Below are 17493 nucleotides of genomic sequence, written 5' to 3'. Positions count from 1 at the left end.
CGTCATAGCGGTATCTGAAGTGTGTGACGCTCTAAACAATATACATAATTGAGACTTCAACCTCATTTCTCAAGGCCTTCACGAAGGATGTGTCTATGGAGTCCGATAATAATACAATACCTGTTTAAGTAAGTATTTTCGTATCACCGTAGTACATTATAATATCATCAAAAATGCCGCCAGCCATACAACCAAGCTTGAAATATATTTAGGCATGGTATACTATGTAATGGGAAAATTAAATAAAACTACATAAACTATTTTATCTATTTATTTTCGGTTTACGTACTCTCAAACTACATATATATTTTTCTAACATCAAATGTATTACAACACTAAGCGTTACGCATTTTTTCAATAATAGTAATACTTTTTTTTAATATTTTTAATAACAAAAACATTGTTAAACTTAAATAAACAAATCAATTTAAAAATATAAACAATATTTCCTTTGGAATACAAATATCATTAACAATATTTTAAACAAACTATTTGCATTTAACGTAGAAAAAAAACAACGATAAAATCAATAGAATTGTAACAAGCGAAGCTTATAATTGTTAACAATAAAACTTTCAGCTAAGCCAAGCATTGTACTTAATCGTTATTGTAAATTTTTAATTACATTCTTACTATTTGTTTCCAATAAATATATGATTTTTTGCTATAGGAATCAAATTGGTCAACATAAGCTAAGATCAGTTAATGACTAGCAAAATACAAATGCACTGGGGCCATCACATCGGTTATGGCGATTGAAAATAAGCTCTATCCATACCTCACTTCATAATATTTACCACAATTTTAAGGGTTATGACCACGGTGTGACAGAATGATTATTAGAATTGAATCTATAGCTAATACAACAGCTAAGCCAGGCTAGCATATTGAAATACATAAACCATCGATTACCATTACCATCTTGTCTAAGATACTCGGGTAATTAAGAATGGTTGAACATTGGCGGGGCTAATAGGAATTTCTAATTAGCAGCACGATTTGCTGCTTTAACATGAATTCGCTAATGGGAAAACAAATAACATGTATTTTTACTGGTGGCCTGATGACCTTTTCAACTTTATCAGGGTGGGTGGGGGAACACGGGCTGGCTCAGTGGGGTGGAGCTTACTAATAACTGTCCGAGCGTCTCCAATGAAGGGCGAACAGCTCATGGGCCGGTGCTTTGCCACGGAAGCTATTACTAGATCAGAATTGCGATAAGACCCACCTGACAGTGAGTAGTTACCCTAGCTCGTAGATGTTAGCAATGCCAGGGGCGTAGCTAAGCTGCTGCCTACGATGAGTAAACTTCACAAACTTCCTTTAAAGAAACTGATGTCATAACGCTGTGATGCTGCGCCTATCCAAAAAGTAAGCAACCCGAAGTCGAGTCGACGTTAGCGAAAAGGTAACTTCGACTATGCCAGACTCTGTGGAATGCCTTCGCGGTACTAAGGCTCACTCTTGAGAGCCTCGCCCTTGCTCTCCAAGGCTTCGACCCAACTGTGACCAAGGTATACAAGAAGATTGCCATTTGAGCAACCTTTACAAAAACCGTACTGTCCGGTCATTGATCAGCCAGCGATCCTCAAGACACTTAAGGAGTTGCGTATTTATTATCCGCCCCACGGCATTGGAAAGTAAGGAAGTAATCGCGATAGATCTGTAACGTACGGCTCCAACCGAATAGAAGATTAGCCTGTAGGCCAGAAAGTAATCGGACTTGCGCATTGGTCGGAGACTACACCGACAAAAGTTGCAATACACAGCCTCGGCAAACGACCACAAAGCGCGACTACATGCTCTGTGTATGCAAATATTTAACAGCGGCCACGATAAGAGGATTATCGTGTTGCGAAGTGGCGTTCTGACGCTGACTCCATACCGTAAAACAGGGTGAATAAAATCGCAGGGTGAATAGATACAAAACTAAAAATGTTTTTCTACAGACTATAGCCCAATACTTTGAAAGAAAAACTTTCCGAAATTTATATTTTTTTAAAACTGCAGCATTATTTTTCTTGAAATAGCAGCACTTAATTGACGTGAGGTTTGTCCAACATAATAAAAGAGATCTTGCAGTGAGTCCCTTGAATGCAGGTTAAACGAGGTCCTATAAAATTCGAGGTTAATAGACACGGGGAAGAGGCTAATAGATACAAAATATAGGTTCAATAGACACGTGAAAGGGTTCAATAGAAACGAGTAAGAGGTGATTAGAAAAATATTATGTATTAGGGCTGCCACATATATCGGCTTCCCCCCGGTGAAGGTCAAGGGGCGACCTGAGGGGGTAGAGGCCGCGCGGCGCGCTACCAGCACTCTAGCGCGCCACCAAGGAGATACGAAAGACCAACCGGTTGGCGGTGTATCGCGTCCCAACCCGGCAGGCTGGTTCTGGTCCAGCGGGGTATTCCGGGACATCAGCAGCACCGTCTGGGCGGCCTGACGGGCTGCCGTACCGAGACGGCCGACGTTTCAGGGCCTTCGATTCGCCTCGGAGACTCCGTCGGCTGGGCGTACTTGGGGTGAGCTGCGCCGTCTGGTTGTAGTGTTGACCGCGGTAACCCCCTTACCTCATCCGTGTTCTGACCTCGGAGGGGATCGGACACTTGTGCGAAGAGTGTAGGGGAGTCGTTTAGTGGGTAGGGCCCTGAAAACAACCCTGGGCCCGCGATCTCGCAGTCGCGGACCAATCTCAAATACCAAGCGCGCCCCCTAGGTGGGGGGACCTCGTAGGTTCAGCCACCGGCCCGAAAAAAAAAGGGCTGCTACATATAAGAATATTATTTTGTTTTGTTATAAAAATTTAGAATTCTTGGAAATTGTATGATTCGGAGACGATATTGATGATCTATAAATACTGCTTAAAGATTTAGGTCTAGGTACCTGTAAAATGTATATCTATCTATCTAGGTCAATCCAATCCAAATCAGGATTTAAATCCTAGTTTTATGTACAGTGTTACTTATTATGTACTAATATATTTTCATCGCCTATATAAGTATTTTCTTCTGTTATAGGTACAAACCATTATGCCGCGTGTTTATAAACCAGATCCTAAAGGGAAAAGATATAGAAAGTACGATGAAAATATTATAAATGAAGCTGTTGCCGCATATGCGAATTGTCAATTCTCTTTAAAGGCCATAACGGAGAAATGTAATATCGATAAATCTGTATTTTATAGATACAGCGAAACTATGAAAAAACAAGGAGGGCAAACTATTTTAACTGACGAGACTGAAGAGTACACGATAAAGTATATCAATAAATGTGCAGAATGGGGATACCCTTTAGATGCATTAGATTTGAGATACATTGTTAAGGCTTATAGTTGCTTGAACAAGTGGGCCGGGCAGTGCTCAAATTTAAAAATAATTTACCGGGACCAGACTTGGTCGCGCCATCACAAAACCAAATTCCCCATAGATATAGCTAAAACATTAAAGAAAAAAAGGGCAGAAAGTTCACTAGACTCAATTAAAGAATATTTCAAAGAGTTAGAAGAGTCATTGGCGGGTATTAATTTATGTATTAACTTAAATTATTTAAGCATCAACTTATTAAAGCAATGTAATTAATTGTGATGAAACTAATTTGAATGATGACCCATGACGCAAAAAAATCATTTAGTAAACGAGGAACGAAGTACCCAGAGAGGGTAATGAATAGCACAAAGTCTTCAGTTCCATTTATGATAGCCGTTACAGCTGACGGCGCTTTATAGCCACCATTTTTAAAGATTGGATTAAATCAATAATCATACCTCGCTTCAAAGAGAAAGTTGGGAAAAAGAGCCTAATAGGCGATAACCTCTCGTCGCATTTATCGATGGAGACAATAATGCTGTGCCACGAACAAAATATATAGTTAATTTTTTTTACCGGCGAATAGTACACATCTCACATACCTCTTGATGTGGTATTCTTCATGCCTATGAAGATAACTTGGCGAAACGTAGTATTGAAGTGAAAAAAAACCGATGGAAAAGCCCAAGCCACGATTCCAAAGGGATGTTTTCCTAGACTTTTAAATAAATTAATGGAAGAGCTTCGTAACAATTACTGCTGCTAATATAATAGCAGGATTTTGGAAAACAGGAATATACCCGCTTAATGAATAAAAGTTTTAAGCAGACTACATGAAGTGCAAAACGATGAAAATGAAACTGAAATAGAAAAATCCGTTCTAGATATGCTCAGGGAGATGAAATATGGAACCATGAACATAACTGAACCATAAAGGAAAAAAAGTTGGAATACCTGGACGAAGCGTTGGTACTCAAAGTGAAAACTATGTAGAAACAGAACAAGAGGAAAGCCAAAAGAAACCAAAAAAGGCAGAACTGACATCCAAAATATCACAAAACAAAGAAAATACTGCAACTAATACTTACGATGGCAAAGAAAACAATATATATAAAGTATCTAAGTAATATCTAATGAAAATATATCAGATATTACTAGGTTACTTTGAATAAGTGCTAAAAATATATCCAAATTCGCGTCTTAAAATTTTAAAGGATACAACTGATAATATTGATCGTCCTGGTCCAAGCAGTTTACAAACTATCCAAACTCGGCGACCATCGTTTTACAAAAACGAAAAAGATATTCTGAAAGATTTAATGGATAACGATATATAATACGTGACTACTGTGCTATTGTTAAAAGTGTATCTCATTGGTTTAGTACCTAGTTTTAAATGCTGATTATTGAAAAGTTAATTATTTAATGTTAACTATGTAACTACGTAATACATCCACCGTTGCCGGTCCCAAGCCCGGATGCAAAAGGAGGGAGGTTGAACAGGAGGGACCACAGCTACCGTAAAAGTTCAACGCCGAGCCTCAGGCGGCGGGAATTAACCTGACAACACCGTGGCCACCCAGCGTTCATGAAGCGGTACCCAGTGACCGAGGAGACTAAATATCTTCTAAAAGACTGAGACGGAAGGACATTGGAACCCGCCGTTTAATTAACTCCCAAGAAAACCTCTAACCGTGAACACAAGAAATGATGAATGCGATTCGGCTAACACTCGGCGCCAGTCGGTACCCGGGCCGGCTGGTGTGAAATTGGCTACCGAAGTTCTAACTTGTGGAGGAAATAAAACATATAGCACCAAAACATCTATACGAGCACATCATCGTATTGGCACCTGGAAGAGGTGTCATTAGGCCAGGGAAATTAAGCATTGTGGAACGGGAGATGGAATCTCACGACATTAGTATTTTGGGCATCGGCGAGACACATGCGAAGAATCGGACATTTCAAGACAGCTTCGGGAAATACCATGTATTTCTCTGGTCTGGATGATTCTAGTCTGCATGGAGTGGGTTTTATTATGTCAGCAAAGATGAATCAACAAGTTCTTGGCTGCAATCCAGTCTCAGAGTGAATCATAAGTATCAAATTAAACACCAAGCCTTGCACGCTTAACATCCTGCAAGTATATGCTTCCACTTCTGCGTCTTCTGATGAAGATATAGAAAATTTCTATGGGACATTGAAAGCGACAATCGATGCAATTCGGAACAGAGAGGTTACCGTGATACTGGGAGACTGGAATGCGTAGGTCGGAAACGCTTATGATCTTCAACTTCATGAAATCATATGGAAATTTGGTCTAGGCAACAGAAACGGACGTGGAGAGAAAATGATAAGAGTTCTGTATCAACAAGAATTTCACGATTCTAAACACTCATTTTCAACATAACCCTAGACGCTTTTACACTTCGTCATCTCCGGGCAATCGATAACGAAATTAGTTGATTATATTTTAGTAAATTCCCGTTGGAAGCAATCGGTCAACAACGTAAAGAGTTTTCCTGGTGCAGGATGCGACTCAGACCACATTTACTGGTTGCCTGATTTAGACTTCGTTTGAAAGCTCCAAGACAACGCTCAAAAACTGGCCCTGAACTGGCAGGACCCATGCAACGCCATGCTTTTCGACAAACGATGGAAGGAAAACTCCAGGCACCGCTGGACCGACTGAGACCTTGGTTAAGGTAATACCCAAGCACATGAAAGCAGACTTTAAAAAAAACTGTCTGGATATCGGATCCCACTTGGACTCTCATTCAGCACAGGAAAGAATTAAAAGTCCGCGGACTACAAGATCCGGAGATGCCCTATAATGTCAAATTAAAGATGCTTGTTGTAGAGAAGAATTATCTAAGAAGATAGGATATAAAAAACATTGATGCCTTCGAGATGTGGTGCTGGAGGAAGATGCTACGAATCCCGTGGAGAGCATATCGGACTAATGCATCCATATTAAGACAGCTCAATATCCAAACCGGGCTCTCTACCATATGCCTTAAGAGGATATTTCAATTCTTCGGTCCCATTGCCAGAAAGAGCGGTAAAAATATTGAAAATCGATACTAACTGGCAAGATTGCAGGCAAAAGATCTTGTGGCTGCAATCCAATGCGCTGGTCCGACCAAATCCGCATCACTCTGGATACCACCGTCTACGACGCCATATACACCGCCGAGAACAGAGGAAGATGGCGAAACATCATCCAAAGAAGGATAATGTGAAGAGATGGTCACGACCCTCAGACATGAGGAATGCGACTCAGGGGGGAAGGACCTATTAATGAGACTGTTTCTTAAAATTATAACTTGTTTTGTGTGCAATCAATAAACGATGCAACTGATTGGTCTCGAATATAAGAATAAATAATTGATCTCGTCGATGAAAATTAAAGATTAAAAAGTTTTATATTTTTACTTTTCTATTGTTTTATTTCTACCATTAGGTAACATTTACTACATAACTACCTAGGTACCTATTTTTCACACTTACGTTATCTATTTATGCAGGTGTCTACTTAATCTTTGGAAATTGCCAACCCTAGCATTTTTCTCAATTCACCTTATACATTGTGTCTATTGAACCCATGCGCGGGTCAATAGAAACGAAACATATTTTTGCATTTCGTTCTGTAACTAAGGAATAAATGCCTGGAATAATTTAGATCTAAGAGACATGATAAAAACCCAATGTAATGTTCTTTTGACTATTGAAGACATACATAAAAATGAAGTAAAGTTCAATATTGTCTCTATTCACCCCGTTTTACTAATCTAATAATTTATCTTAATTAAGTACGGATACTTTCTTAGTATAAGTTCCTTGAAAATATTCTAATTTATTTTTAATTTAAATTCTTCCGATTTACGTACACATTCGTCAAGGATAAGTACCGGAAAAAAGCACGCAATATCCATAAGGAATAAACTAAAACAAATGAAATTAAATCTTATGACTCGATGTTACTAATTATGGCATGTGCTTCATTACTTGTTCAAATAAAAGTGTTATATTTTAATTATGGCATGTATATTTCGTTCGTGTATCTCGAAACACAATACATTTTATTAGTTTATTAAATTTGAACCAAACATCAGACAAAAATGTGAATGATATGTTTATTCTTTCAATTCAATAGTTTAATTGCTAGCTATTTCAAGTGTAACTTATTTAATCTGTTAATAATATATTTTATCTGTTCATAATATCTTTTATCTGTTAATAATATTTTATCTGTTAATAATATTTTATCTGTTAATAATATTTTATTTGTTAATAATATTTTATCTGTTAATAATATTTTATCTGTTAATAATAATTTCACTGTTTCGCTTTCTGCGATTCTTTATAACACTTTGTTTTTTTTTGCTACAATTAACAAACAATACCCCATTAATATCAGACATCGCCGTCTGTTACTATAAAATTTGGCACGAAAAAAAAAAACTTTAACATTATAATTTTCAAAAATATCAGATCATCAAAAAATATATTCCATTATTGAAATTTACAATTTTTTTTTTTCAATAATAATATTCCATTACAATATAGTTTAGTATAGTTTTTGTTCACCGGTAAGTATAAAAGTACCGTTTTTAAAAACATTCATAAATATATATCTTTTTATAATTTCATCTAAAAATAATTCGCAACGCATCTTCGCATCGAATATCTTTTTAATTTATTTAAAATTTAATATAATAAAATTTAACTACAATTACTAGATTTGTATACTATCATGTTTTTTTAAAATGTAAACATTTATCATATACATATATCTATATTCAATCCAAAAATATCCTTGAAGTAGTATTCAACCGCTCCCGAGGTCAAAAAGCTAATAACATTTTAAAAGGAAAAACGTGTAAATCGAGAATATTCATAAGTCTCTAAGAAAAAATGCTGCCTTTACCCTCCCCAAATATAGGAAAAGGGACAATTGCAGCTCAGACTTAAATAACCTATGAGAATAAAGGTCTACATAGACATTCACGTTTCTAGCTGCGTCCAAAATTAGACCGACATCATTTTTTTTTTCATATATATATAATTATACAAAACCTATAAATGAGTCGTCTATTATCAAAGGTGGCAATCTGTGAATTTGGACAAAAAAATGTTATTGATATGTCAATACAGATTGATTTGAATATAATCGTCTCCTTCAAAGAATACGGTTCAAAACCTGCATTAAATAAAGGTTAATACTTAACCTGTTATTTATCTAAGATATCGTTCAGAAGAGTTTTGTGACTGCCAATGGAATACCAAGTCGTTTTTCTGATTTACCAATAATTGTCCAAAAGTCACATTGCCGGCTTTGATAATAGTCGACTCAAATATTATAAACAAATTGCAAACCGTTAACATGTTTTTTGCAAACTTAAGCCAAAATGCTTATCGTTGTAATAGCTCAAGCGTCCGACTGAGGCAATATATAGCCGTGAACTTGTTAATAGTAAATTTTAATTAGAATTTTTTGTATCGTACGAAAACATCAACCTGACAACAAGTAAGTGAAAGTTACTTTGATAGCAACGATGTAATTCCTAAATATTTAAATACAACAATAGTTAGTTAATATTGGTACGATATTTATTATACAAAACTTAACACAAAATGGAGAGATCATAAAGCCATGGCCACCTTAAGACCCAAAAAATAGCAAATAAAAAAGTCCCACACCTAATAGCTATACTCATAGCGCTGACATGCAATTATTTAAGTACGTTAATACTATTACTGTACTATCTTCGCGATAAATTTTAAACTTGACATTAGACCTGCCAATCGGTCTCCACATTTGGATTCATGGAATGACAAAGAGAACCAGAATCGCATGAATATAAATACATACATCGATTACAAACGTTAGTCGAACAACACGCAACCAACTAAGTACCCCTTTTTCGAACGTAACCAAACTGGCTTGTCACGGGTGACAAGTTATACAAATGTCAAAAAACGGAAACCAATCGAATCCAAGTGATTCCAGAAAACAGTGCACGCGTCTTGGAACTCCGCGTGGCAGTTCCAGGTGCGTCCATATGCTAATTTCTTAAATTCTAGACGCATATCAGGGGCCTAGGATATCTTGCTGGGCAAGTTCCCTAACTGTCCCCGACTGGGGATCAGGTGTATCCAGGCTCAATGTATGTTCTAACAAATTAACCCACTACACCGAACTCACTGAGCCGGAAAACGAACATTTCACATATATAATGATAAGCACTATCACATAGCATGTTCCGACCAGGATTTTTAACTAAGGAGTCCCCGATACTTCGGCGTTATCGCAAAGGCCATAATCACGGGTAGACTCTACCAAAGCTCGCATGCAAGGCCCGCTTTTCGCATGATCTACGGAACCAGCGGATTTATCCGGATTAAGCCGGTTTACGCAAGAGCCAAGCTGCGAAAACGAATGTCATACCGTACATTAGACAAATAAAAATATACTTTAGAGAGTCGTTTGTTCTTCTATTCGTTAAGCCACATGAATTGCCTGATTTCATCCTCTGACGACGGACAGCAATGCGGTGGCGCTTTTTCCAGAAGCATGCGTAATTCCTAAAGGACATTTAAAAGTTATAAAGCTTTAAAAAAATTGGTCAAATTTAAGATTTAAAAACATTTCACAGTGAAAACGTACCTTCTTTTTTGGCTTAATTATAAAAGCAAATAAAAATGTAATGATGAGTCATGATGGGTAACTATCGTATCTCTGTACACATTACTAGATGTTTCTTATAAATCAATGCATGCAACTATGAACCTCAAAAATTGTTCAAAGATTTCAATTTTAATTCTAACTAACTACCATAAACTGTATTACTTCTAAATTAACAATATGATACTATATTTGTTGTATATGTTATTCTTATAAGAATATCATAAAATGGAGAAAGATAAGCCATCAGGCCCCTGGCAACGTTGCCCAATTTAAGTTACCATATTCAAACATAACAGATTCTAATAAAAAAAATTCAGTGTTACCAGCATTCTCATTTGAAAAATCTTACTGAAACTCATACGTACCCATGAATAAATCGTTAAACTATTGTCGTAAACTTATTTTTCATTTTTCGGTCCACTAGGTGTACAATTTATTAAGATATTTTGTACAGACCCAGACAACGTTCGACCAGTTGTGTCGTTGTAGGCGCTATTTAATGGCGTGACTCAACCGCTGAGAATAAGAAATTCATACTGGTTTATGTGGCTTCGTTGCCACCAAAGGTTAATGCTCTTTAATCTTATTATTACTAATTAACAGAAATCATAAAAAGTTTAAAGTTTAAGTTAAACTTTTTGTTTCTACAACAAAAACTTTTTTCTAATTTGCCTATAAAATAAAGTTACGCATTTGACTAGACTAGATTGTGCGTGTACATTGACCAACGTCACTCATATTGATGGACGATACTTTTAGTAGTTTATACAAATACAATAATTAAAAAAAATTACATTTTCCCCGAAAATAATTAATATAGATGATTTTTAAAGCAAAATCTATATTTCACAGTATGAAATGAAGTTGTTTATTTTAACACTTGACAATGTGTGAAACAAAAATTTAAAAAGCATATAATATTTGTTGAAAAAAAAAACAAATTTGCAACAACAATAACGCACACCATTCGAACGAAACTTCAAAAAGAAGCTGAAATCTCACAAAAGCATAATAATAATTAATTAAACACGTACATAATAAAATTATTTAACCCTTTGCGGTCCTAAGACTAACGTAAACTATATCTCCAATACGTGCGGACTCTGGATCGCAAAGGGTTAATAATTACCATGAAAAATCACCTTACATTAGAAACAAAATTGATTTAAAAATATTCACAACTTTTACCTGCAATCAGTACTATTCGAATGACAGCATTCAGTGTTGCCAGTGTAATTTTTATATTTCTACCACATACCTCCATGGCGTTTCTGTTGCGCTGCGCAGCTACGATATGATTGACCACAGGCGCGGGATAGTCCTTGCCTATTATACAGTTGGCACGTTCTTGCACGTCCAGAGGCGCTTTCCAGGGCTCGTAGCTGTAATGGCGACAACGAATCTACTTACCTATTACTGAGACCAGTGCCGGATTAAGCAAGCACGGGTCCGTAGCAAATTATTTCAAAGAGCCCAAGAGATCTACTATGGGTTCTTAAGTATAAAGTGGTAAAAAAACAAATCAATAGTCTATACGTTTATTTGCCATCTATAGGTTACAATTTTGTGGGTATTTAGTAAATTACTAAAGGCGCTGTTAGGCTCTGACAAGTACAAAAAGCCAGAGATGAGATTTTCTGGCTATATAGAACAATTTTGATTTTAAAGACTTTTTGTAGAGCTGATTAGCAGGCTGATTGAAATTCTACACGTTTATACAAACAACTTTTTCTTAATAAGTCACTCAAAAAATTAAGTTCGGCCAGAGATGAGTGGGTTTAAATATGCGGGGTCCCCGTTCGCGCGGGGCCCGTAGCAATTGCTACTCTTGCTACATGGTTAATCCGGCACTGACTGAGACTTGACTTTTCAATGGCATAGAGTAAGTATTTAACGTATTGATACAAATTATCTTGTCTAGTGGAGGATCGATACAGGTGAGAAAGATATTTCTCCACACATACGTTTTGAAGTCGTCGTGGCCTAAAAGATAAGACGTGCGGTGCATTCGTGTCTAGCGATGCGACGGTGTTCGAATCCCGCAGGCGGGTACCAATTTCTCTAATGAAATACGTACTTAACAACTGTACACGATTGACTTCCACGGTGAAGGAGTATAAATAAAGCCCGCGAAATTATAATTTGCGTAATTAGTGGTGGTAGGACCTCTTGTGAGTCCGCGCGGGTAGGTACCACCGCCCTGCCTATTTCTGCCGCGAAGCAGTAATGCGTTTCGGTTTGAAAGGTGGCGGCGTTTACGTTGTATATGTCTATGGGCTCCAGGTGTGCTCGTCCACTCGTCTCAGCAATAACATCCCCTGCCCACCTGGCTGAGCCAATGGTCGCCAACCTGTCCTGATGAAACGCGTCAAGTGGCCGATATATACTCACATGTATTCGGTCGGCACCCGCGCCAGCTCGGGCACGTAGCGCCGCACGTACTCGCCGCTGGGGTCGAGCCGCTGGCCCAGTCGCACTGGACACGCGCACTCGCCCGAGTCCAGCAACGCTTCGAAGGCGCTACTGGACACCCACATCCAGTTGCCGGCGCACACGGACCTTCGCGCGCAGTTACGAGATTATAATTATTGAAGTTCACAATTTTAAGAAGAAAAAATGGTGTATTAGTAAATTACTACAACTCCATACTACTTACTCTCAGTCGGATCTAAAGTCATCGTGTTATATAGGTATGAACTGTAGAGGTAATGATTTTTTTTTTTTTTTTTTTTTTCCTACCTAAGCTGAGAGCCTTGAGAGGCTATGTCAGCGTAACCCTAACTTTTGTAGGTGAGCTCACGGGGCTCAAACCTGATGACGTTGCTAACACGAACCCTAGCAAGAGCCGTGCTTCGCAGAATCTACCACCGGATCGGAAACGCGACCCACTGAGAAGATCCGGCGAGAAACTCAGTGGGCTGTGTCTGGGAGTTAATTTACTCGTCGAGCCCTTCGTCGCAAGCGACGGGTTCGACGAGAACGGTGACCGGGGTAATGATATAAAGATACAATTTGAACGCCAGTGATATACAGATCTAATCACTCTTCGCGTGGGATATATATCTTTTGAGTTAATACTGCCGAGTTACACACCGCTGATAGTAATGTAAAAAATTCTAAATGTTTCATGCTGAGTTCCGGAAACAAACATACACTCCGCCATCGTAGTTTATAATTGACAAAAATACCGGCTCCGATCGAGTGTCATATCGAAGTCCGGTATTAAAAAGTTGTCTTTTGAAAATATTTTTAAAATTCTTCGTTGGTACAAAGTACGCTTAATTATAATGAGAGTATGCTGATAGTTCGTACAAAGCTCATTTACTGGGGTGAATCAAATTGTGGGATTGCGTCAATCGAGGGGTAAGGCGTTCATTCATTTATCCATGTTTACAGAATGAAATTACACATTATTATTGTAACTATACTGAGACCTTAGAACTTAGATCTCATGGCGCGTTTACGTCGTAGATGTGTATGGGCTCTGATAACCACTTAACACCAGGTGGGCTGTGAGCTCGTCCAACCATCTAAGCAATCAAAAAATATATTTAGGTCTATGATATAATCCGTCTGATTGAATTTAAATTTGACTTAAATACTCTCGTTTGCGATGGAGGCACTGACTACGGACCCAAGTTACGTAGTATTTTTTTTAAGGGATTTATGACCAGGTAACTAAGACCTTTAAGTCATGCCTTATTTTAATTTATATTCTTATTTTTATGAAAAATGATAATATGGAGTGAAATAAATTAATTTGACACATTAATCAACTGGGATGAAATTAAATGAAATCAGATGACATGGGATGAAATATACTCTTAGTAAAATGGTGATTATTTACTGAGACTTTTTGGAAGATCCCGAGAAGTTACGTTCAGCGGCTTTGTTTCATTTTCCCACATTTGTGCACTTTCATAGATATTAAACAGTTAATAAGCCACCATTATTACTCATTTAAACCTGAAGAAGCACTAAATAGACAAAATAAAACAAATCACACAACTTCACTCCTCGTGTTCCCGCCAAAAAGTCCAGTTACGTAGTATTATCTATGCATAGAATAGGTTACGACGGCAACGGTTGCCGTGGTGACGGTTGCCATGGTGACGGTTGCTATGGGATCGGCGGGGGAGGGGCGGGTGCAGTACCAGTCGGCGTCGAGCAGGTACTTGAGGAAGTGCGCGAGCCCGTGCTCCCAGGAGAGCCACAGAGTGCCGCGCGTGAGGAAGGAGGCGACGGTGTTCCGCACGGCGTGGTGCAGCCAGCCCTCCAGCCGGAGCTGCCGCATGGCCGCGTCCACGAACGGGAACCCCGTGCGCCCCGACGCCCATCTGCACGCAGACGCACACTACTGACATCCCCTGCTAGGTTTACTGCTGGTAGGACCTCTTGTGAGTCCGCGCGGGTAGGTACCACCGCCCTGCTCATTTCTGCCGTGAAGCAGTAACGCGTTTCGGTTTGAAGGGCAAGGCAGCCGTTGTAACTATACTGCGACCTTAGAACTCATATCTCAAGGTGGGTGGCGCATTTACGTCGTAGATGTCTATGGGCTTCAGTAACCACTTCACACCAGGTGGGCTGTGAGCTCGACCACTCATCTAAGCAATAAAAAAAAGGTTAACTAAGTATTGGAAAAGGTAAGCTTAACGGTAACGGTAGACAGCGACTTGGCTCTGCCCCTGGCATTAGCTGAAGCCCTTGGGCGACGGTAGCCACTCACCATCAGGTGGGCCGTATGCTCGTCTGCCTGCAAGGCCATTAAAAAAAAGGTAATACATTTTGATATTTTTTTTGTGTGATAATAATTATTTTCTTTGTCATTTATACTGCATTCCAAATTACTAAACTTAAGCTAACAACTCTAACATTTTTGTGCATTCTTCATAAATGATGGCAAAACAACATAATTCATTAACTACATGTATATATTTTATTAAATCTAAGAGTTTATGAGACTTGAATAAACCCTAAAAAGGAAAACGAATAGACATCTGTAAGATGCAATCTAGATAGCAAGAGGGAATACTACTGAAGATTTCACTACTTCCCAAAAAACCATAAGTCTCAGTCCCTAGCTATTTTCTCAAAGATTCCGATAATTTCGATAATTTCGTGACATTTCATTTGATGAGTGCTCGTACTGTCTTCATATCAATAAAACTAACCTCTCCAGTTCATCTCCCTCAGGGCTTTTCCAGGGGATGTCCAAGCAAATAGGGTTGTCAGTCATCTGTCCGTAATGAGGATTGTTCACACTCATCGTGTAGAAGTACTCGCGCCATATCAACTGACCTAAAACATTTACCAAAATAAATATTATTTAAGTTAAAAATACACTTCTGCTTTAATAAAATTATCAAACGGAACCGCACTATTTTGTATTGTGACGTCAGCGTTCAAAAGCAAGATATTTATTTTATTGGCAAATATCTCTTAGTTGGCATTTAGATTTTTTTATTTTTTTTATTTTCTATATATTAATACGTGAAGCATAAACTTTGTACACCTTTTTACGAAAATTGCGCGGACGGAGGAGTATGAAACTTCCCACACATATAGAGAATATAGAGAAGGAGTCAAATTTTTTTTTTTAATTACGCATAAAAAATACATTAAATCAATAAATAAAAACATTACACACACTACCATGTATTTGAAACACACGCATGCATACTATTTCTTTATTGTCCAATTTTTCTTATTGTTTAGTCTGTGGTCAAATTGAGAATAGATAAAATATTCTTTGTCTTTATTGACATTTATCCAAAGTGTACTCTTGGCGAAATCTGTGATTGTAGAAGTGTCTTTGACAATAGAATCATAATCGTGTATAAGCTTATAATTTCAATTAGTTATAGTCGAATATCGACTACCGGGGGACCACTAGTTATTAATAAATGAGTCTTGAAGTATCAGTGACAGAGAAAAAAAGACTGACAGATTATTGTGGTATGTTGTGCGAAGTGAAGAAGATAGCGTGGCCAAAACCCCCGGGGAATTGAATGGACTGTGTGAAAGAGGATATACTTTAGAAGGGTGTGAGTATAGAGGTGAAAATAGACTTTAGTGGAAAAGAGGAGATGCTACGCCGATCACACACATAGAGCATACGCATACACATAAAAGCATGATCATATAAGTTGCGTCTGCTTTTTCTGTGAACGTCATATAAGTACACATTTAAACATCTAAACACAAATGAATTTACTTTCATCACACCAACACTTGTATTAACAAAAAAATTGAAGATTACTGAATCCGAAATGGATAAATTTCAGGGTACATTTTTGGAATTTTATAAACAGATTGAAGTAATGTTTATTTAAATAATTTCTTCAAAAGAGAACTATTGTGTGGAAGAGGGGATGAATAATGTGAAGTAATGGTCATTAACAAATGATACAAGCTGAAGATGATGAGTGCAGCAATTGGTGATTACGTTGCGCAGTCTGTTCTATGTGTATTTAAGTGACGTCAAAGCTATTTACATTAACAGCAATATTACCGGTAATGTATTGAGTAGAACACAAGCTTCCCTGGTGCACTTGCTGGAACAAATCCTGGAGCGACCAGTAAAATCTGAAAACCAAAATATATTAGTAGTATAGACCACGTATCTCCCAGCTACCATTTTTTCCCCTACCTATGCTGATAGCCTTGAGAGGCTATTTCAGCGTTACCCTAACGTGTGTAGGTGAGCTCATGGGGCTCAAACCGGAGTGTTGCTAACACTGGCCCTAGCAAGAGCAGTGCTTCGCAAAATCTACCACCGGATCGGAAATGCGACCCACTGAGAAGATCCGGCGAGAAACTCAGTGGGCTGCGTCTGTGGGTTAAGACTACCATCGCTAACATACACACGCACGCGACTTTGTACCTTCAATGTACTATATTTTCATTTTAGATTTTGCATTACATTGACGCGTCGAATCTACGACCTGTAGGAATGTAGGTCTGCTGGATGTCTTCGCGTTACGTTGCACATTTCAACTTCATAAATCGACGTTTATGCTTCGATCAGTAATGTTTTTATGCGTGGACGAGCTCACGGCCCACCTGGTGTTAAGTGGTTACCGGAGCTCATAAACATTTCTTTTTCAACCTGCGCTGATATCCTTGAGAGGCTATTTCAGCTTCTCTTTGACTAGATCACGGGGCTCAAACCTGTAATGTTACTAACGCTGGCCCTAGCAAGAGTGCTTCGCAGAATCTACCACCGGATCGGGAGCGCGACCCACTGAGAAGATCCGGCAAAAATCTCAGTGGGCTGATAGACATCTACAACGTAAATGCCGCCACCCACCTTGAGATATGAGCTCTAAGGTCTCAGTATAGTACAACGACTGCCCCACCCTGTTTCACGGCAGAAATAGGCAGGGTGGTGGTACCTACATGCCGACTCACAAGACATCCTACCACCAGTAAAAAAATGACTTCTTATTTAGGTTTACTTTATTTCCGTTTGGGCTTCGAGAACGTTCTTGT

The 17493-nt window shown here is 38.3% G+C and overlaps 1 protein-coding gene across 5 annotated transcripts in view; it reads right to left on the bottom strand.

Annotated features, from left to right (window-relative positions):
* cry1 (cryptochrome 1) overlaps positions 1 to 17493 on the bottom strand; it is a 39678-nt gene that overhangs the window by 1539 nt on the left and 20646 nt on the right. For 2 of the 5 annotated variants that reach the window (XM_038016627.2, XM_021352101.3), the window contains exons 8-12: positions 16514 to 16587; positions 15174 to 15300; positions 14157 to 14339; positions 12394 to 12561; positions 10827 to 11384 (exon numbers count right to left, since the gene is read on the bottom strand). In XM_038016627.2, the coding sequence (XP_037872555.1) occupies positions 11168 to 11384; positions 12394 to 12561; positions 14157 to 14339; positions 15174 to 15300; positions 16514 to 16587 (769 nt within the window). In that variant the 3' untranslated portion in view covers positions 10827 to 11167. 5 annotated transcript variants of the gene reach the window in all.

The sequence above is a fragment of the Bombyx mori genome, chromosome 17 (assembly GCF_030269925.1).
Source record: "Bombyx mori chromosome 17, ASM3026992v2".
In the NCBI taxonomy this organism is placed as follows: Eukaryota; Metazoa; Arthropoda; class Insecta; order Lepidoptera; family Bombycidae; genus Bombyx; species Bombyx mori.
The sequence above is the reverse complement of the archived record's forward strand: the minus strand, read 5'-3'. Positions and strand labels throughout refer to the sequence as shown.